The sequence below is a fragment of the Neovison vison genome, chromosome 11 (genome assembly GCF_020171115.1).
Source record: "Neovison vison isolate M4711 chromosome 11, ASM_NN_V1, whole genome shotgun sequence".
Classification (NCBI taxonomy): domain Eukaryota; kingdom Metazoa; phylum Chordata; class Mammalia; order Carnivora; family Mustelidae; genus Neogale; species Neogale vison.
Genome location: NC_058101.1, coordinates 133,502,080 through 133,519,579, shown reverse-complemented (window position 1 = coordinate 133,519,579; position 17,500 = coordinate 133,502,080). Strand labels below are relative to the sequence as shown.

Below are 17,500 nucleotides of genomic sequence, written 5' to 3'. Positions count from 1 at the left end.
ACAAAAATGACTAAAGTACTACATTTTATGCATGTCTTTATTAATTCCTTCTCTCTCTGGTGAGATGTGGCAGCTTCTTTCCTTTTAATTTTAAAGGGAATGAGGGTGGGGAGGGGCATCTGTATGTACAATCCTACAGAAGTACCTATTACTTTACCTTCTTAAAAGGATTTTAAACTCTTTCTTTCACTTAGTATGTTCACTCTCTTTCCTTAAAGATTTAGCTCTAAGGAATAAATGTCAAAATATGTATCAAAAGTCCAATATCATCTGATAACCATGGTAGGTACTTGATGCTACCAAAAAAAAAAAAAAAAAGTTCATTATAGTAATAGGTACAGTTTCTTCATGCACAATTCTTTTCCTTTTTTTTTTTTTCATGTACAATTTTAACAGTATGTTTAAGGGTTTACAGCAATTAAGCAAGTTGGGTTATAATTTTTACTGCCTGTTAACAATACATCCCTTATCCACAAAAGTTAGCAGGCAGGCATGGTCTTTTGAAGGAGTCATAGAAAACAATTAACAAACCCATTGATAATGACTTGGTGATAACATTCTCTCTTTTTTACTTCAAAGGTGTCCTTGAATGGCCATTTTGGACAAAACTCGTTGTGGTGGCTATCGGCTTCACGGGAGGTCTTGTCTTCATGTATGTACAGTGTAAAGTCTACGTTCAGTTATGGCGCAGGCTGAAGGCTTACAACCGAGTGATCTTTGTGCAAAATTGCCCAGACACTGCCAAAAAGCAGGAGAAGAACTTCTCATGTAACGTAAACACGGACATCAAGGATGCCGTGGTAGTGCCTGTATCACAAACGGGTACCAATTCACTGCCATCTGCAGAGGGCAGCCCCCCGGAGGTTATACCAGTGTGACAGGACCAGTGGGGAGTTTCTTCACTGAAGAATATCTTTCTAGCCCTTCGCCACTACACATGACAGAAGTGATCCTGAAGTATTCACTCTCTTTATCTTCTTTCTCCAACTGACTCATTTTTCCTTACTTGGCTCAAAAAGGGGACCAAAAGACCACCAAATGACCAGGATCCCATGAAGCAGTCCAAAGTGTGATACGGAAATATGAAGTTTGTTAGAGAGTGATTTCTAAGACAATTAAGAACCAATGGAGCAAGGAATGCTCTTAGGCAGTGACGAAAGCCTAAATGGACCCACGTCTTCATAGGAGCAGGATCAAGTTTAAGAATACAGACTTGAATTGCAATGTGTATTTCTTCTAAGGCCTAGTAATGTTAACTATCTCATCTGGAAATAAGAAACATACTTGGTTTTAAGCTTGAATTTGTCTGCATTGTCCTTAAGTCATATCTGAAGCAAACTTGGAGGATGCATATTTTGATATTCATACTTTGACAGCTAACAGATTTTTATGGCTATAGTGGAGTCCAGTTGTTTTAACAGATGCATGTTTTTAAAATAGATGCAATACACATTTGAAGGTATTAATACTTAGAATTACGTTCAAATCATGAATAGAAGATTTGCAGTTTTGGGGTGTAATTAGTGCTGTTAAATACCCACAGAAGCTGAAATCAACTGTCAGGTCCTGCATTTTATCTGGTCCCCATAAAACAGTGTTGTCCAACAGAAATGAAATGTGAGCCCACAAATGCAGGCCACATGCATATATTTAAAATGATCCAGTAGCACCATTAGAAAAAGTAAAAATAAGTAAGTGAAATTAATTTTTATATTTCACTTAACACTTTATATCAAATTATTTCAATGTCATGAATAGTAAAAATTAAGATATTTCACATCCTTTTTCATAAACCAAAATTCAAAATCCAGTATTTATTTTATCTTTATGGTATATCTTAATTTGAATTAATCATATTGTTTAGCACAGCCCTAAAATTAGAAGCACAGCCTCTGCTTCATTTAACAGTTGAATATTTCAAAACAGCAGCTCAATTCATTCTTTTATTCAAAGGCTCACAAATGTTATAGTTTTAAAAGCACTAAATTAATTAATTAAAATTTTAATTAATTAAAAGCACTAAATGTACCAAATGAAATAACCTGGTTGGTTAGAGAGCTGAACTTACCATTTCTCTAGAGGGTGAAAAAATGAAAGTATAGAAAGATATAATGATCTACCTGTGGCAAAGTTCTGAAATTAACTTGTTTGCTACTATGAAGCACATAAGATAAGGAAGCAAAAAATATTTTTGTTAAGTCGAATGTGGAGGGTTTTTTTTTTTTTAAATCCACATGTGGTATCAATTTGATAGATGAGTAGTTTTGACTAAGCATTTGGACTATTTTAAAAAGCTGACAGTATTTCCCTTGCTCAGCTGGGAAGTAAAGATATTCAACAGATTCTGTGATAAGTAATAAACTGAGTTGTTTAGCTTTGGCAGTTCAGTTGATTATTGTGTTCTTTGCATATTCATGTAAAACTGAAGTGTGAATGATATTGTAGTGAGCTAGATTAATGATTATAAAGTTTGTGACCCATCAAAGAAAGATGTCTCACATTTAAAAAGGTGACTTATTTTTGTTAGCTGTCGTATTTATTATTGTGAAAAGGCAGTCACGATGGCCATAAGAACCAAAGCATGGGTATCGCATTGCACAAACCCGGGTATCACATTGATGCACTTTGTAATTATCAGTGTGCTTGTTCCTCACGGATTATCATAGAAAAAGGGAGAAGAAAATAACCTTTTAATGAGGAGAAAGATATGAATATTAGTAGTGGCTGACACTGAGTCCAAATAGTCCCAATTCCTAGAAATAAAGAAAAGGTAAACAATGTCAACTGTGTGTGTGTGTGTGTGTGTGTGATTTTACATGTGTACATGAGAAAAACATTAAGGGTTTTGGCCAGTCAGGAAACAAAAGGTTTAAAACTCATCTTTCTTAAAACTTGTTGTGGAGGGTATGGACTAAATGCACATGGAAAACAAAGCTGAAGTAACTAAAGAGAACCATAATAATTTCTGCACAAATAAGAAGGACATCTTGTAATAATAAAATATCTTTGAACCTTAAACAAACTAAACTTTGTATTAACTTCTTAAATTTCCATTTTAAAAGTTTAAGATAAATACTCATGAATAACTAAACTTTGAGTGATTTAACCATGGCACCTTACCCAATAGATTAACCTTGATACGTACGATTTTTGTTTATTTTCCTAAGCTTTTTTTTACTAATCCATGTTTCCCAGAGCTTAACAACAGAAGTGTGTTGTTTACAATATTCTGGGGGGAAGAGGAAAGGAGGGGTAATCTGTCACCAGCAAGCAATGAAATCTTGATTTCCCTTTTGTTTGCTCTGGAAGGAAAAGAATTATTGACCTTAATTACCACCAAAAATACTGTTTAAATTCTAAGACCTAAGCAAGATAGGTAAGTGCATAGCTCATTTTTCAGTGGAAGATGATTGGCTAAAGAAGGCTTGTTTATTAACGGCTGCACTAACATTAAGAAAACATTTCTAGAATGAAAAGTAAAGATAAGCATTACTGTCTTAACCCTAAAATATGATATGGTATTTTAATACCATACCTAAATTCTCAATATTAACATGTACAGGCTTTGACCTTCTTGTAATGAGAAAATAACATAGCTCCCTAAGAGGTTAAGTCAGCTTTTTATTCTGCTATTCTTCTGAATTTTATAAGCCCTGAACTCCTGAATTTAAATCTTTTAACAAGTTTTCCTGCAATAGTTGTTTATGGTTCAAACAATCGGGAATAACGATGTGCATTTAAAACCCAGTATTGATTTCCTTTTCTATTCTGTGTGGCAACTGCCCTTTCAATGAAAGGATTTGGCTTTGTGACAATACTTTGTGGACTGGACATACCCAAAAACTACACTCTAGAAGGACAATATTTTTTTGAAGCATGTTTACCTGCTCACGTAAGAAGTAAAATGGAAGTGAATCAAAGGACTGAAATCAAAGAATGAACAACGCAATTCTGTTAAAAACCCTGGCTTTTTATAGTCATGCATCTGATAGTATCAATACCATAAACCACAGACATTTATGCTGTTAATTTTTAAAAGAACTCTCACTTTTTCATTGTATCAAAGATCGAACTGAAAAGAAGTGAAATCCCAGTATTTTTTTAATGAAGTCCAAAAGGCAATTAAGCTTAACACAAGCAAAACAAAAATGAAAAATTAAAAAAAAAATTAAAGCAAAAATGATCCAATCTACATGGGATACAGCAATGGAGAAACTGAAGATAGGTATATACTGAAGGAGTCTCTCAAAATGCCCCAGGATTAAATCTCACTCTGAACTGCTATTACGTGATTACTGTCCCAGACAGCCGCATTTATCTTGTTGTGCAAAAAGTCCTTAGGTACCCCTAAAACATCGGTTTGGCTGGAAAATTAGCTCATTAGAGCAATGACATTATTAAGATACTCTCATTGTCAAGGGGGTGTGGTGGGAAAGATTCCTGACAGTTTACCTTTCCCTACCTTGGCAATCAATATTTTGGAACAAAGTAGAGCTCTTTACACTTATTATCATTATTGTAGTTGTTATGTAATAATTGTATAGGACTTTAATTAAGAAAGATGAAAAACCTTTTTTCTTTCCTTAAGTCAGCCCAAAGGTGCTATTTTACATATCAATACAGCTCAAAGGAAGTACTGTTATTTTGGGCTGCAGTGTTTCCTCCAAATCTGAAAAAAGCCCATTTTGAAATTGGAAATTGCATTAAAACAAACAAGGAAAAATTATTTTAACTGTGTGCAATTTTTGAGATTGAGCATTTGTACTTTTTTGGTTTTACCTAATTCTCTTGCATTAACAATTTACTGTTTTGTGAATAATGTGTACTAAGACAAATTAAGAAAAATAATTATCTGTGAAAGACTTTGTATATTAAACAAGTGACCTAAACTTTTGTTGTGGTTTCTATACTCTTTGCCTAATTTACCAGCATTTCTGCAGATATGTATGTGCAACATTCAAAAAAACTTGGGTTCTTAAGATTTTATAATAGTCTGTGTTTTTAAGCAGGGTGTGAACACATTACTATTACATTAAAGCCAACATAGGCTGACCAACCCTGATATAGAAAGGAATAAAGAGATGCATTAAGAAGGGAATACTTTAACTCAGGGAAAGGACAAGGCAGGCAGAGTCAACAGTAACCAGTCTTTAATGGCAAGTGGCAAGGTTCAGCTACTGAAGAAACAGCAAGCCCTTGCTAGAGTCTGACAGTTTATTACTTACAGAGAGAGCAAAGGAAAGGCAAATTGCCATAAGTCTTGTCCCAAGGGAAGACACAAAAAGGCGGCAGGATAGATAAAAGATACAATAATGTGACATAAGGAGTGGGACATCCTGGTGCTGAGCTGCTGATTCCCTATTGCAGCTAAGCAACTCTGTGGCCTGCAGCCACTCCCTAAAGGGACTCACAGTGGAAAGTCTCATAATTCATTAAAATCCAGAGGCAATGACAAACTGTCTCACATCCTCCTTGAAAGATAGGGAGACAAACATGAAGCGGCCCATGGAAGCTCCTGCACGCCCCATACCCTTGAGTTCCAGGAAGATCACAGGGCACTCATTCTAAAGCTCAGGTCAGCCTGAATCACACTTGGCCAAAGTAGATAAAAAACAAGGTCATCAGGTGTCAGCAGAGCTGTTCCACGGTAGAAACCAGCTCGGCAATTCTAGGAACAGACAAAGATCTGTGATCTCAAGTGCACTACACGGGCAAGTGGAAACCAGCTGAGGTTGGAGAAGCAGTCAGGAATCAAATCATTTCAGGTTTCTTTGCCACGGTAGGGAACGTGAATTTTATTTGAAGTGTGACAGATATCAAGGTAAGTTCAGCAATTTTAACGAATCTGCCCTTCTGCATGGGGAAATGTCAATGATGTGTGAAGCTGTACGCTTGCAGGAGCAGGGTGTGGAATCTCTTCACCTTCTCAATTTTGAAGCGAACTTAAACCTGCACTAATTAAAACCTCACAAAAAGGGCGGTTAGAAACAGTTATACCCATCAAATAAACAAACCATGAAGAAAGTGACAGAATGATACTGTAACAGTATGAACAAAGGAGTAGCATACTTTAGTGTTACATTTCCAGAAATTCACAAGCAGCTCTGAAGAATGGATTAAAAGGTGCAAGGATGGTGGCATGAGGGCCAGTGAGGAAGCAAATGCACACAGCACAGGCCAAGACAGGGAGGTGGCCGGACAGGGGCTGATGTGATTCTCTTTTTGGAAACAGAACCAGAAATATTAACTAAATTAGATTGAGGAGGGTTTGTAAAAAAGAAAGAGAAGAATCAAGGATGATTTACAGGCAGTTTTCTGGCTTGAGAAATTAGGTGAAGAACTTGGGAGAGATTCAATGTTCCTGAGGAGACATAAGGAGTAAGATCCAAAACCAAGTAGGAGTATTTGCCTTTAAAAGGAGAAAAGTTGCTACACCCCTGAAATCAAAAGAAAATGATAGTTTGTATTTTCTCAATGATGTATATAAAGAGCTGAATGTTGAAGAGGTAAATATTAAAGTTGAGCTACAACATATGGGAAAAGGTAGTGAAAGAATTATCTTAAAGTTGTAAAGGGTACTTACTACAGAAACAGTAAAATTGCTCATCCGTACTGAGAATCCACTTGCGACGTGCAAACAGGAACAGAAAAACCTGTCTGATGTTCTCCAGCCAAACTGAGCTGCTTGGAAACAACAGGTATGAAGAAGACAGATAACTGAGCGTTATTCAGTTGGAGTTTTGAAAGAGGAATACAATGTAGCCCAGGGCAGGATGCAGGGAGGCAACTATTAAATCAGAACCTCAACAAAACAAGCTGAAAACAGGAGATCAGTGGTGCACAATGAAAGAATGAGGTCAAAGTGTGGAACTTCAGCAATGGAGGGTGATGGGAGATAGTGAACCCAGAACAGAAGGGCCCATCAAGTTTATAGGAGTTTCAGGAGCTGATAAGGATCTGGATGTGACCACAGAGAGGCCTCTGATGTGACAGAGAAAAAGACACGGAAAGGTAAAGCTCACAGTGTTAGATTTGTTACCCATAAGGCTTCTGGAATCAGTGACAGGATTGAAATAGAAGAGAAGAAAACTAAGCCAAGAGCTAAAGTCGAGGAATGGGCAGAAGGTTCCTCTGGGAGGTAAGATAATAAGGAAAGGGAGACAATGATAGAACTTAAAAGAACTGAGAAAGGGTAGTCAAAGAGGACACCTTTCTATCTCCCGTTCTGGTAGGTGGCGCAAGGGATACAGGAGTAGAAAAAGCTTCTTTTTAAGGTGAACAGAGTCCTAAAGAGATGCCTATGGCGGTGAGGCAAAAAAGTGACTGAGATATTAGGAAAGAGACTATCAACCCCAGAGTTACCTGCTCTGAGCTTAACCCACACGCATGGAGCTCGGCTGGTCGGCAAACTATGGCAAGCAGGCCACGTCCAGCCTGCGGCCCACTCTGTGTATGGCCATGAACCAAGAACGACCTTTACATCTGTAATGGGTAGTAAAACACACACAAATACGCAACAGAAATTTCATCTGGGCTGCGGTGACTAGAATATTTACTATCTTGGCTCTTCTCAAAAAAAACTTTACCAGCCCCCAATTTACACAGAACTGCCAGGAAAGTGAGCTGCTTTTACTCTGTTCCATGCCCATGGCCTATAGAAGCTATCTTACAAAAACATACTACTGACTGGAAAACAATCTATATAAGGCAGCAAAAGCCATCACTACAGAAAAAACATGTTCTACAGAAAATGATTAAGGATACCACTTAAAAGCATTATTCTCTTAGGCTACTCTGGTCCAGCCAGGAGTAAAATGGCTGTTACTGCCACATTATTATTATATACAATGATATATAATAAAATATGATTATGAACTACATTATCCTAAATGGTAAAGTCAAGTCATTCATTCAACAAGTATCTACCTACTCAGGTTCCAAGCAGTGTGTTTTGTTGTCTCTTTTGCTTTATGGCATAGGGAAAACCAGGGACAAATGTCTGAGGGGGAGGATGATCTGCCATATTCAGAAGTTAGTTTTCTAACAGTGTGCCTTTTTAAATATCAGACAGGATAAAACAGTTCCTATTCTCCTTACTGTAATTTAAAACTCAGTTTTTATAGCCATTTTGAAACAAAAAAAGGACACATTCCACTGACTAAAGAGACAGAAACTTCTGTAACCATTAAACCATACTTCTATTGAGAGTACTAAAGAAAAGCAAATCAGCATCAGTTAAAACACTGAAAATGAAATAATCAGAACTTTAAGAAGTAAAATTATGAAAATAAATTTTATCTTTAATTTTCAACAATAAAAAACTATTAACATTATAAATAAATTATTAATAAGTCTTAATTGATATCTAGTTAACTTCTTTCAGGATTGATATTTATTTTCTTGAAAATATGCAAATACATTTACATTGTATCCTTTAGAAAACAGCCTAAAAGATAACTGCATTTAACAAGTTCTATGAAGAACACTCTAACACATCCATGTCTTTCATGATACTTTAAATACCAAATTATGTCATTTAGCCTTTTAGAAGAATAAGTAACACAAATAAATAACACAATTGCAATAATTGATTCTCTAATCATTAGTTGTTTCCACAATTAAAATCCATCATCTTTCATGAGAAAACAGAAAGTAATCCAGTTAACTTGAAATTATTTATCCCCTTTATCAAAAGATAACAGATTAAGTGTGGGAGGCCAACATCATGAAAATAGTCACCATTTTTTTACTTTATCGTTTAACACTGGCTTAAAGATAATAAAAATTATCTTTTTCCTTGTATATTTCCTAAAAATACAATATGTATATTGTATACAAGGAAATACAAGGAAATATATATCACATTCCCTGGTCTATTTCCCAAAAATACAATCTATTATTTTCTTTATTTTACTAGGAAAGAAAATTGGTGTGATGTTCAAGAGGAAGATTAGTGAAACACTATTACTCAAAGTTAATTTTGCTACCGTCATTGCTCAAGAAGTATCCACAGGACCCTTTCAGCAAACATGCTGCTGTAGAAGCCCCAGAATGTGAGATCAGGGGAGCCAAGGTAAACATGAGGGAAAAGATGAAAACATTTTTGTCATTATTCGTATCACTCCCCCTGCCCATGAAATTTGATTAAATGGTTCTAAGATTGTGCTTTTATCTCACTGTATCTATTTAAGCAACTTAATGTGAATGAAAAGCAACAATTATTTCTAACTGATAATCATAACACTGTTTTTGAAACTGCAAATGGGATTCTCATGATCAAAGAAGCTACATAGTGAATTCTTGTACCTACAGTTACTTAACATAATCAGGTCAAATATAACTTGAGGCTCTCATATTATTTACTTTTACTTCAAACAAAGGACAATTAGGCCACTGCTGTCATCTCCTCATCTGAATCACTTGATTCATCTTTTAGTTCCAGTTCCCCTAAATCTGTATCTACAGCTGTAACAGTTTTCTTCTTGCACTTCTTGGGGACCGCATCATTAGCACAAATTTTTCTCATTTTAATGTTTGGCAATTTCTTCAGATCGAAATCCCATTCCCTAAATAAATAAAAGAGACAGTATTTAGAGAGGGTGACTGGGGTGCAAGATGATGAAGCAGTCAATATTTAAAACTCTGAAAGCAGCAGAACAAAGCTTATAAATTCATTACAGATTCAAATGCCCTACAAACAAACAATATATGCTTTAGGAAAAAAAAAGTCTCAAGAAGTAAGGCTTGCTTTGTTCACACATATTGCATCTTCTCATTAACCTACAATAGCAATAACTGCACAGAGATTCCTACATATTCCAAACTTCCAATTTAATATAAGAGTATTGGGCAGAATTGACAAGGAGGCTCTATGCTATTATTTATTCTCCCCAACCTGAACACTCCAGAGGGCCATACAGTATCAAGAACCTCAAAAGCAGTAACTGTATCATACCCGCAAATCTCCAAAGTGCAGTCAGAAATTATTTTTCTTTTCACAATTGGCAGGAAGTCGAAGTTTCAGTAACCAAAAACATGTTATTGTTCCAAAAGAAATCATCTTTCCACCTCTGAACTAACTAGTTCTTGACAACTTAAGCTTTTCTCTGGTATCAATTCCCAGGAACCATATTTTCTAAAAGAGGGTGCTATGAACAGTCTAGGTATAGAACTCTGAGCCACTGAGCCTGTTGCTGTTAATCTTTTTAAAAAATACAAACTGGGGAGGAAGAGTGTGACCAAGTTCTTTTAAGTATTATATTAAGGTATTTAAAAGCACCATGTCACTATCATTTTAGTGTACATCAGGTGTTTCAAATAAACACAATTAGGAAAATTATTACTTTGATAAAAGAGAAGTTCAGGTTAAAATAAACCACTGATTTTTTTTTTAGCTCTAATGTCAAAGTTCAAAAGGTTAGAAAATTTATGTCTCATGTATTTCACATGCAGCCACAAGGAATTATAGAGAAACAGACTTACCTAAAAGTTCTCAGATTACCAGCATTTATAATGTCTGGAATCTCTGGGGAAGAAAATAATTCATATCCATTAAGCAGTGTTCTTTAAATCATAACATTTTATAGTTTCCTTATTTATTATCTCAGATACAATGAATAAGTGACAGAGAGCAAGAAAATCCAAAGCCAAAACAAAATCTCAAAGCACTGCTATAATGCTATATGAAAAGTAAGTTTTACAAGTATAAAGGGCTTAGTTTAAGAGGTGATTTAAGAGAAATGCTATTAAATAATAAATTCTAGCACAGAATCGGTAAAATAAAATAAACCTATTACTGAGATAAACCCTGTCCTTTTGATCTATGAAAGGCACCTGGCAATTTCTAATGATCAATCCCATGAAATAATATGCTAGATTTTTAAATATATTTTCTTGGTGAAAAGTACATTTTCTTTTAAAAAAGAGTTTATTTATTTGAGAGAGAGAGAGTGAGTGAGAGAGAACATGAGAGGGAAGCAGGTCAGAGGGAGAAGCAGACTCCCCAAGGAGCTGGGAGCCCGATTTGGGACTCGATCCCGGGACTCCAGGATCATGACCCGAGCCGAAGGCAGTCGCTTAATTAATTGAGCCACCCAGGCATCTGAAAAGTACAATTTTTTTTTCAAGCATATACTTCACTTTGGCAAGGCAGAGTTTATCTGAGAAGTATTCTTTACTATTTTTAAAAATCACATTTTTCAAAACGTGAAAATTTTAACTATAATCAGTAGATGCTCAAAGCAACTCAATAAAACTTAAACCATCTTTAATAAAAAAAAAAAAGGGTATTTAACAGTTCCTCACCATGATTATGAAGTTTACCATAAAACAACATGCATGATCATAGTTATCAGTAAAACACAAAAGGCATGTATAAAGAACTGGAACATTGCTGCAAAGAATATGGCCAATGCAGTAAAATAGTAATTAAAATCCAGAATTGTAACCATCCCTCAGAACAACTTGCTTAAAATATAACCTATGAGAAATACTAGTTACCAAGCATGCTTAGATCTAACCTTAAGAAAAATATGTACTGGCAACAGGCCTCTGGGGGAGAGGACGATAGACGTCCTTGAGGCCGAGCAGCTGGGGACGCCCAGATCGCTTGGGATGCAATGCCGCCTGCTTCATTTTTCCGTTATTTCCCCTTGCCTAGAAAGTATCAGCAGTCAGTCAGACAATCCTTTAGTTTGGGCTTGCTCACTATAGGTCATGTACTACGTGACCAGACACATTTTGCCTTTCTTCTTACGTATCTGCAAGACTCATACCAACTACTATGTGTAATCTACTCTGCCTTCTTTGTTGGTTGTTAGCAACTTTCTAATAAATATGAGACTGAGGAGTTGTTTGGGGCGACAGTCTTTTCTACTGTCACCCCCTGCTCCCATTCTCTTGCAGCTGACTTGTTTGTGCCTCATTCTTCTCCCTTGTGCCGTCAGGAGGCGGCATAGAATCAACGAATGAAAAAGATAAAATAAAAAGGCTTAACACAGCTATATGGTGATTATGCCAACAGTTTCAGAAAATATGAGTATGAGGGGGTCCAATGTTTAAAAGGTGTAAATGAAACACCATTAAAAAAAAAATCCTAATAAAATGAGTCAGAAGTAGTTCTACCACAATGGGGTGAGGAAGGGGAGGTGTCAGAATCCAGTTTTCTCTAAACCTGCAGAATTCAGTAACAATTTGCCTATGTTAAGAGGCCTATGTTAATTGTCAGAGATCACAACCCTTTCTTTGACCAGACACACTCCCTGATTCTGAAAGAAACACTGTGACACAGCTGAAGAACGCTGGATTGGAGTTTCTGTGCTGGCCAGCTCAATCACCAGTAAGTACCTGCTCGACCTTGACCATGTTCTGTTAATTCATCTGCCTGCCACGTAGTGAACACTCTAGGAGGAAAGAGCAGTAGCACAGAGACCAACTGGGAGGCCGTTACAATGTACAGATCAAACAATGGTGGCTTGGATTAGGGAGGTGGTAGTGGTAGCAGTTTAAGTTATCAGATGCAAAATACATTTTATCGATGAGCTGGATAGAGTGTGAAAGTCTACAAGTTTCTAGCCTAAGAAACGGCGCAGATGGTGACACTGCTGTATGACATACAGATGGTGTGGGAGCAAGTTTTAGGAGAAAAGCTGGACTTTGCTTGGGGAAATGTCAGGTCTGAGATGCCTAGAAGACATTCAAGTATAGATTTTGATAAACCCCAGTTTGATAATGTAAGTCTGGATTTCTAGAGACACGTTAGGGTCGACAGATACAGATTTCAAAGTTCTCACCATTTAAGTGGCATTTAAAACCACAGACTGAGTGAAATGAACTAGGAATTGGTACATGTAGAAAATAAGAAGTAGTCCAAGGATGGGGACCTTGGCCAATACTTAGTTTGTGAAGATGAGGAGTCAACTAAAGAAAATGAACTAGAAAGAAAACTAGGGAAGGGCTGGGTATTCTTTACCAAATGAAAAGTGTGATAAGAAAATGGAGTCATCAGTGTGCCTGGGTGGCTCGGTGGGTTAAAGCCTCTGCCTTTGGCTCAGGTCATGATCCCAGGGTCCTGGGATCAAGCCCCATATCGGGTTCTCTGCTCAGCAGGGAGCCTGCTTCCCCCCCCTCTCTGCCTGACTCTCTGCCTACTTGTGATCTGTCAAATAAATAAATAAAATCTTTAAAAAAAAAAAAAAGAAAAGAAAATGAAGTCATTATCTGTATCAAATGCCATAGAAAAGCTGACCGAGAATCAATGCCCAGTATAGCAACTGTTCGCCTTAGCAATGTAGAGGTCATCAGTGACCACTACTTGTTGGGCGATGTTCCAGAGAAAACACAACAGGAGGAGATGGGAGAGCTATGAACATAAACAAATTTTATGTTCTTACAAGGTAACTACCCAGTGAAAGGGACAGAGACAGTAGTGCTTCAAGCTTTCCCCAAACTTCCCGTGTTAGGTTGTGTCAGGCACTTTGATAAATGAAACCTCATGTAACTTTTAAACAACTGGGGATGTAGGTATACTATTTATTTATTTATTTCAATTTTTAAATTGAAGAAAACAAAACCTGGTGGAGCGGGGAGGGTTAAATAACTTGTCCTGTTATACAGTAAGCTCTAAGGGTGTAAATCACATCTACCTAATACTACAGCTCTTTTCCATTATTTTTTTCAGTGAAGAAGTTCACTTCTTAGAAATGATGAAGAGAAACTGCCAACTATTTCAGAGTTTCTAGTGTTACTACTATAGTGTAAGTGGCTGACACCAAGCTTCAGATGGTCTAGACATTCGTATCAAAGACACCCTTCTTAAATAAAAATATTGCCAGCTATGTAACACACTACCAGCAAAATTAGATAAGAAACCAGGCCACCCTGACCCATTAAAGTCCCCTTTTAGAAAGTCCTAGTAACCTAGTAAATCGCCACTCAAGTGACCCCACTTTTCCCTTCTCATGCTCTAACTCCCAGTTATGTTTTTAATTTACCAATAAAGAATGAACCTGTGAAACCCTAGGCACTTTACCTTCACACTCTGATAAAGGTAGAGCCCCAGGTCCACACACACTCTTCCTCTCCACCCTCAACTTCCCTGTGTGGCCCCAGGCAGGCTATGGACCCTCCAGGCCTTTTGAGTAAAGAAGCTTGGGTTTTGTTTTGTTTTTGTTTTCTTCAAATTCCCCTGATGGTTGTTATTAGGCACATCCTGCAATCATAACCACCACAAGGGCTGCGCTAGCCAGAAAAGTGGCTCTGGTTGGGGAAATACCTACGGGGACTCAACACATATATTAATGGCCCAGGTGAATGCCTCAGGCATTTCTAGCTGACAGAATCGCTATCAACAGGCTGGGACCAACACAATAGTTACTTACAGGATATTTCCTTTACGGTCCTATACTTCAGTGTTGTTAACATCAGAATTTAAAAACCTAATTTGCTACTAAATATTTCATTTGTACTGTACTTATCAAGCAAATCCACATACTACAAATGCTGTAACATGGACCTGAAATGGAATGTGAATGAAGTAATGTTCAGGGTCATGGCAAACTTGAGAATATATGATGAAGTCTAAAAGGGAAAGCTGTTACTCCACTGAAGCAGATTATGTTACCAGACCATTTGATTTTTTTTTTAAAGCCAGAAATCTACATGTTTCATGTGAAATTGCTAGATTTTCCTAGACTGACAATTAACAAGCCAATCAAATACCATTTGCAGGCCATGTTGCCTCTGAGTCCTCACATGTTTGTGGGTTTTGCAAGTCTTAACTACCCTAAGTGCTTTTTCTTAAGATAATGTTGGCAAACTAACAACCTACTTATCTTTAAGAATGGTAAGAAATGCTTCAGTGCTAAGAATCAATGTTCGATTCCTAGTTCTTCAAGAATGACTACAACAAGGATAGCTTGGTCCTTCAAAAATCAGAAAGAGGGGCCCCTGGGTGGCTCAGTGGGTTAAAGCCTCTGCCTTCAGTTCAGGTCATGATCCCAGAGTCCTGGGATCGAGCCCCACATTGGGCTCTCTGCTCAGCAGGGAACCTGCTTCCCTCTCTCTCTGCCTGCCTCTCTGCCTACTTGTGATCTCTGTCTGTCAAATAAATAAATAAACTTAAAAAAAAAAATTAGAACGATAAGAAGGGCAGAGCACCTACTCTAAAGAAACATAGCTGTAGTTAGAGATGGGCAAGTGGTAACTCCACAATAAAGCAAATCAGGAATGTGCCAGAGGGAGATGAAAATTTTATTGTCAAGGTAGAAAGATATGACGTCATTTTCACAAGTGACAGTTCTGAGAATGTAAGAGAAAAAAGAAATTAATAAATTTGACATACTCACAAAAGAAAGGAAATCAAAAAGAAATTCAATCTAAACTAAATAGAATAAATAAAATTAAACCTTTGAAAAGAATTACAAATATGGCTATGAATTTAGAAAGAATAAAAGAAAATCACAGAGAACACACCAAGGCCATATCCTTCATACTGTTGTCGCTCACGCTCCATTGTCTGCTTGATGACTATCTCCCGGGAATAGTGCCTCCTTCCCTGCCTGTCTTTGATGCTGTTATGTAATTCAATCTGTTCTAGTTCACTGCTGAATCGATTTAAATACCTGAGAAATAAGAATGCAATTTGAGTTACAGGTCTATACATTTGGCTTATATTACTTCATTTAAAACAAACCCCAGCCTTCACCTATCCTTGAAATTTTTGTATACTTCTAAGTTCTTCATGTCCTCAGACTTCAGACTGTCCCTGGATAACCTGTGTCCAAAATTTCAGCAACCAGATCACTGCCTGCTATTCAATATCTCCTGAATTCCAGATCCTCATATTCAACCACCTCCTGGAACTCTCCATTTGGATGTCCCATGGAAGCTTAACCCCTCAAAAGTGCTTGTGCCTACCACTGCCCCCCCCTCCCCCAAACCTGTTCCATCTCTTTGGCTCTCTACGTCAGGAAATAGTACAACCATCTCCCCATCCGCCCAAGTGAACAACGTTCATGTCCTCCTTGATTCCACTTTCTCCCTTTTATGCCATACATAAGTTTTCACTAATGATTTAGACTTTCTATCTTCTTAATATTTCTGGAATCTTCATTTCTTTTCACCATACTGCTAAAAAACATGCATATGCCAGCATCATCTCTGGCCCAGATTGCTCCATCAGCCTCCAAAATGTGTCCTGGTCAAAGCCATGTACCCTCAGGCCATCACCATTCTCGCTACTGTGACATTTCTAAGGTTTAAATATGATCATCTCAGGAACCTACTATAAAAAGCCTATGGCTCCCAATGTCCTTTGAAAAGGTCCAAACTCTTACAGTGATACTTGAGGTCCTTGGTGAACTATACTTGTCACAATGCCCTCCTTGAACCTATTATTTTGATGATATTTAACGTCTGGCAGATCACTAAATATGTCACTCTCAACTCTGAAGCTGTTCTCTCTGCCTAAAGGCTCTTCACCTCAATCTGCTAACCTTTACTCTTCAGAAGTCATTTTAGGTAATATTTCCATAAGAAGCCTTTCCTGATCCTAAGAAACTGGGTTAAGTAACACTCTGAGGCTCAGAAATGTTATAAACCTACTAGAGTGGCTAAACCAGGATGTGACTATAAAACCTTTTTGATAACAAAGCCCATTTACTCCTCTATAAATCCAGAACAACAATCTGTCGCTTGAAGAACCAGGTTGGAGAATTCCCCTTTCTGACCCTTTGCTCATAAAGGGCCCAGTGTTTACCTTTCAATTAATTCACAAGCATCTTTCTTTGAATATCCTACTTTTTGGGGATCAAGATGACTTTGAAACCACTGCAGTTTTTCACCTATAATACCAAGTACAAAGATAGGTTAACACCATAAATCGTCACTTAAGCAATGAGTATTCATTGTACTTTCCAACATCAATGTGTTTAAAATAGCATCAAAATTTATGTCAATGTTAAATATAAAGGCTTATGTGGGCTCAAATCTAATTAAACCAGTCTGTCAGAAAGCAAAGTGTCACATTTTAATTTGGGAGTCAGGGGTGGGAGAGATGCCTTTTAGTATATATTTGTTATCCAATAAGGATGTGTAGAAAGAAAGAAAGAAAGAAAGGAAGAAAGAAAGAAAACTTAACAGAACATGAAGTTCTAAGTATTTAAAAAGCAGGCTATATATTAAGAGCTTTATAATCCTACAAGGATTATAACATTATTATTCCTATTCACACATAAGAAAGGTTAAGTGGCCTGTCCAGGGCTTCAAATTAGTAAATATGTTAATGATGCAAGATCTGTCAGATACTGTGCAAAGAGTAAATCTGACCATCAGGGTCACTTTCAGCTAGATTTCTCAAATATTACAGATCAAGAAATGGCCCTACCTTAGATATGGATGACCTACTTAGAAATACTATTCTATTATCTGCGAAAGCATAAGAGATCAGTGCTCAAGAAAAGCTGAAGACTAAACAAAACAAACAAACAAAAAAACAAAGCCT

General features: G+C 37.0%; 2 protein-coding genes across 4 annotated transcripts in view; one reads left to right on the top strand and one right to left on the bottom strand.

The window, feature by feature from the left end:
* Nucleotides 1-17,159, top strand: part of MARCHF1 (membrane associated ring-CH-type finger 1) — a 338,074-nt gene extending 320,915 nt beyond the window's left edge. For 2 of the 3 annotated variants that reach the window (XM_044224785.1, XM_044224786.1), the window contains one exon: nt 580-4,889. In XM_044224785.1, coding sequence (XP_044080720.1) covers nt 580-878 — 299 coding nt within the window. In that variant the 3' untranslated portion in view covers nt 879-4,889. Of the gene's footprint in view, nt 1-579; nt 4,890-17,148 lie in introns of those variants that run through there. The other variant, XR_006380939.1, reaches the window with a different exon arrangement.
* TMA16 (translation machinery associated 16 homolog) overlaps nt 8,365-17,500 on the bottom strand; it is a 35,876-nt gene continuing 26,740 nt past the window's right edge. The window contains exons 4-7 of the mRNA XM_044224787.1: nt 16,757-16,841; nt 15,472-15,620; nt 10,483-10,525; nt 8,365-9,566 (exon numbers count right to left, since the gene is read on the bottom strand). Coding sequence (XP_044080722.1) covers nt 9,386-9,566; nt 10,483-10,525; nt 15,472-15,620; nt 16,757-16,841 — 458 coding nt within the window. The 3' untranslated portion in view covers nt 8,365-9,385. The remainder of the gene's footprint in view (nt 9,567-10,482; nt 10,526-15,471; nt 15,621-16,756; nt 16,842-17,500) is intronic.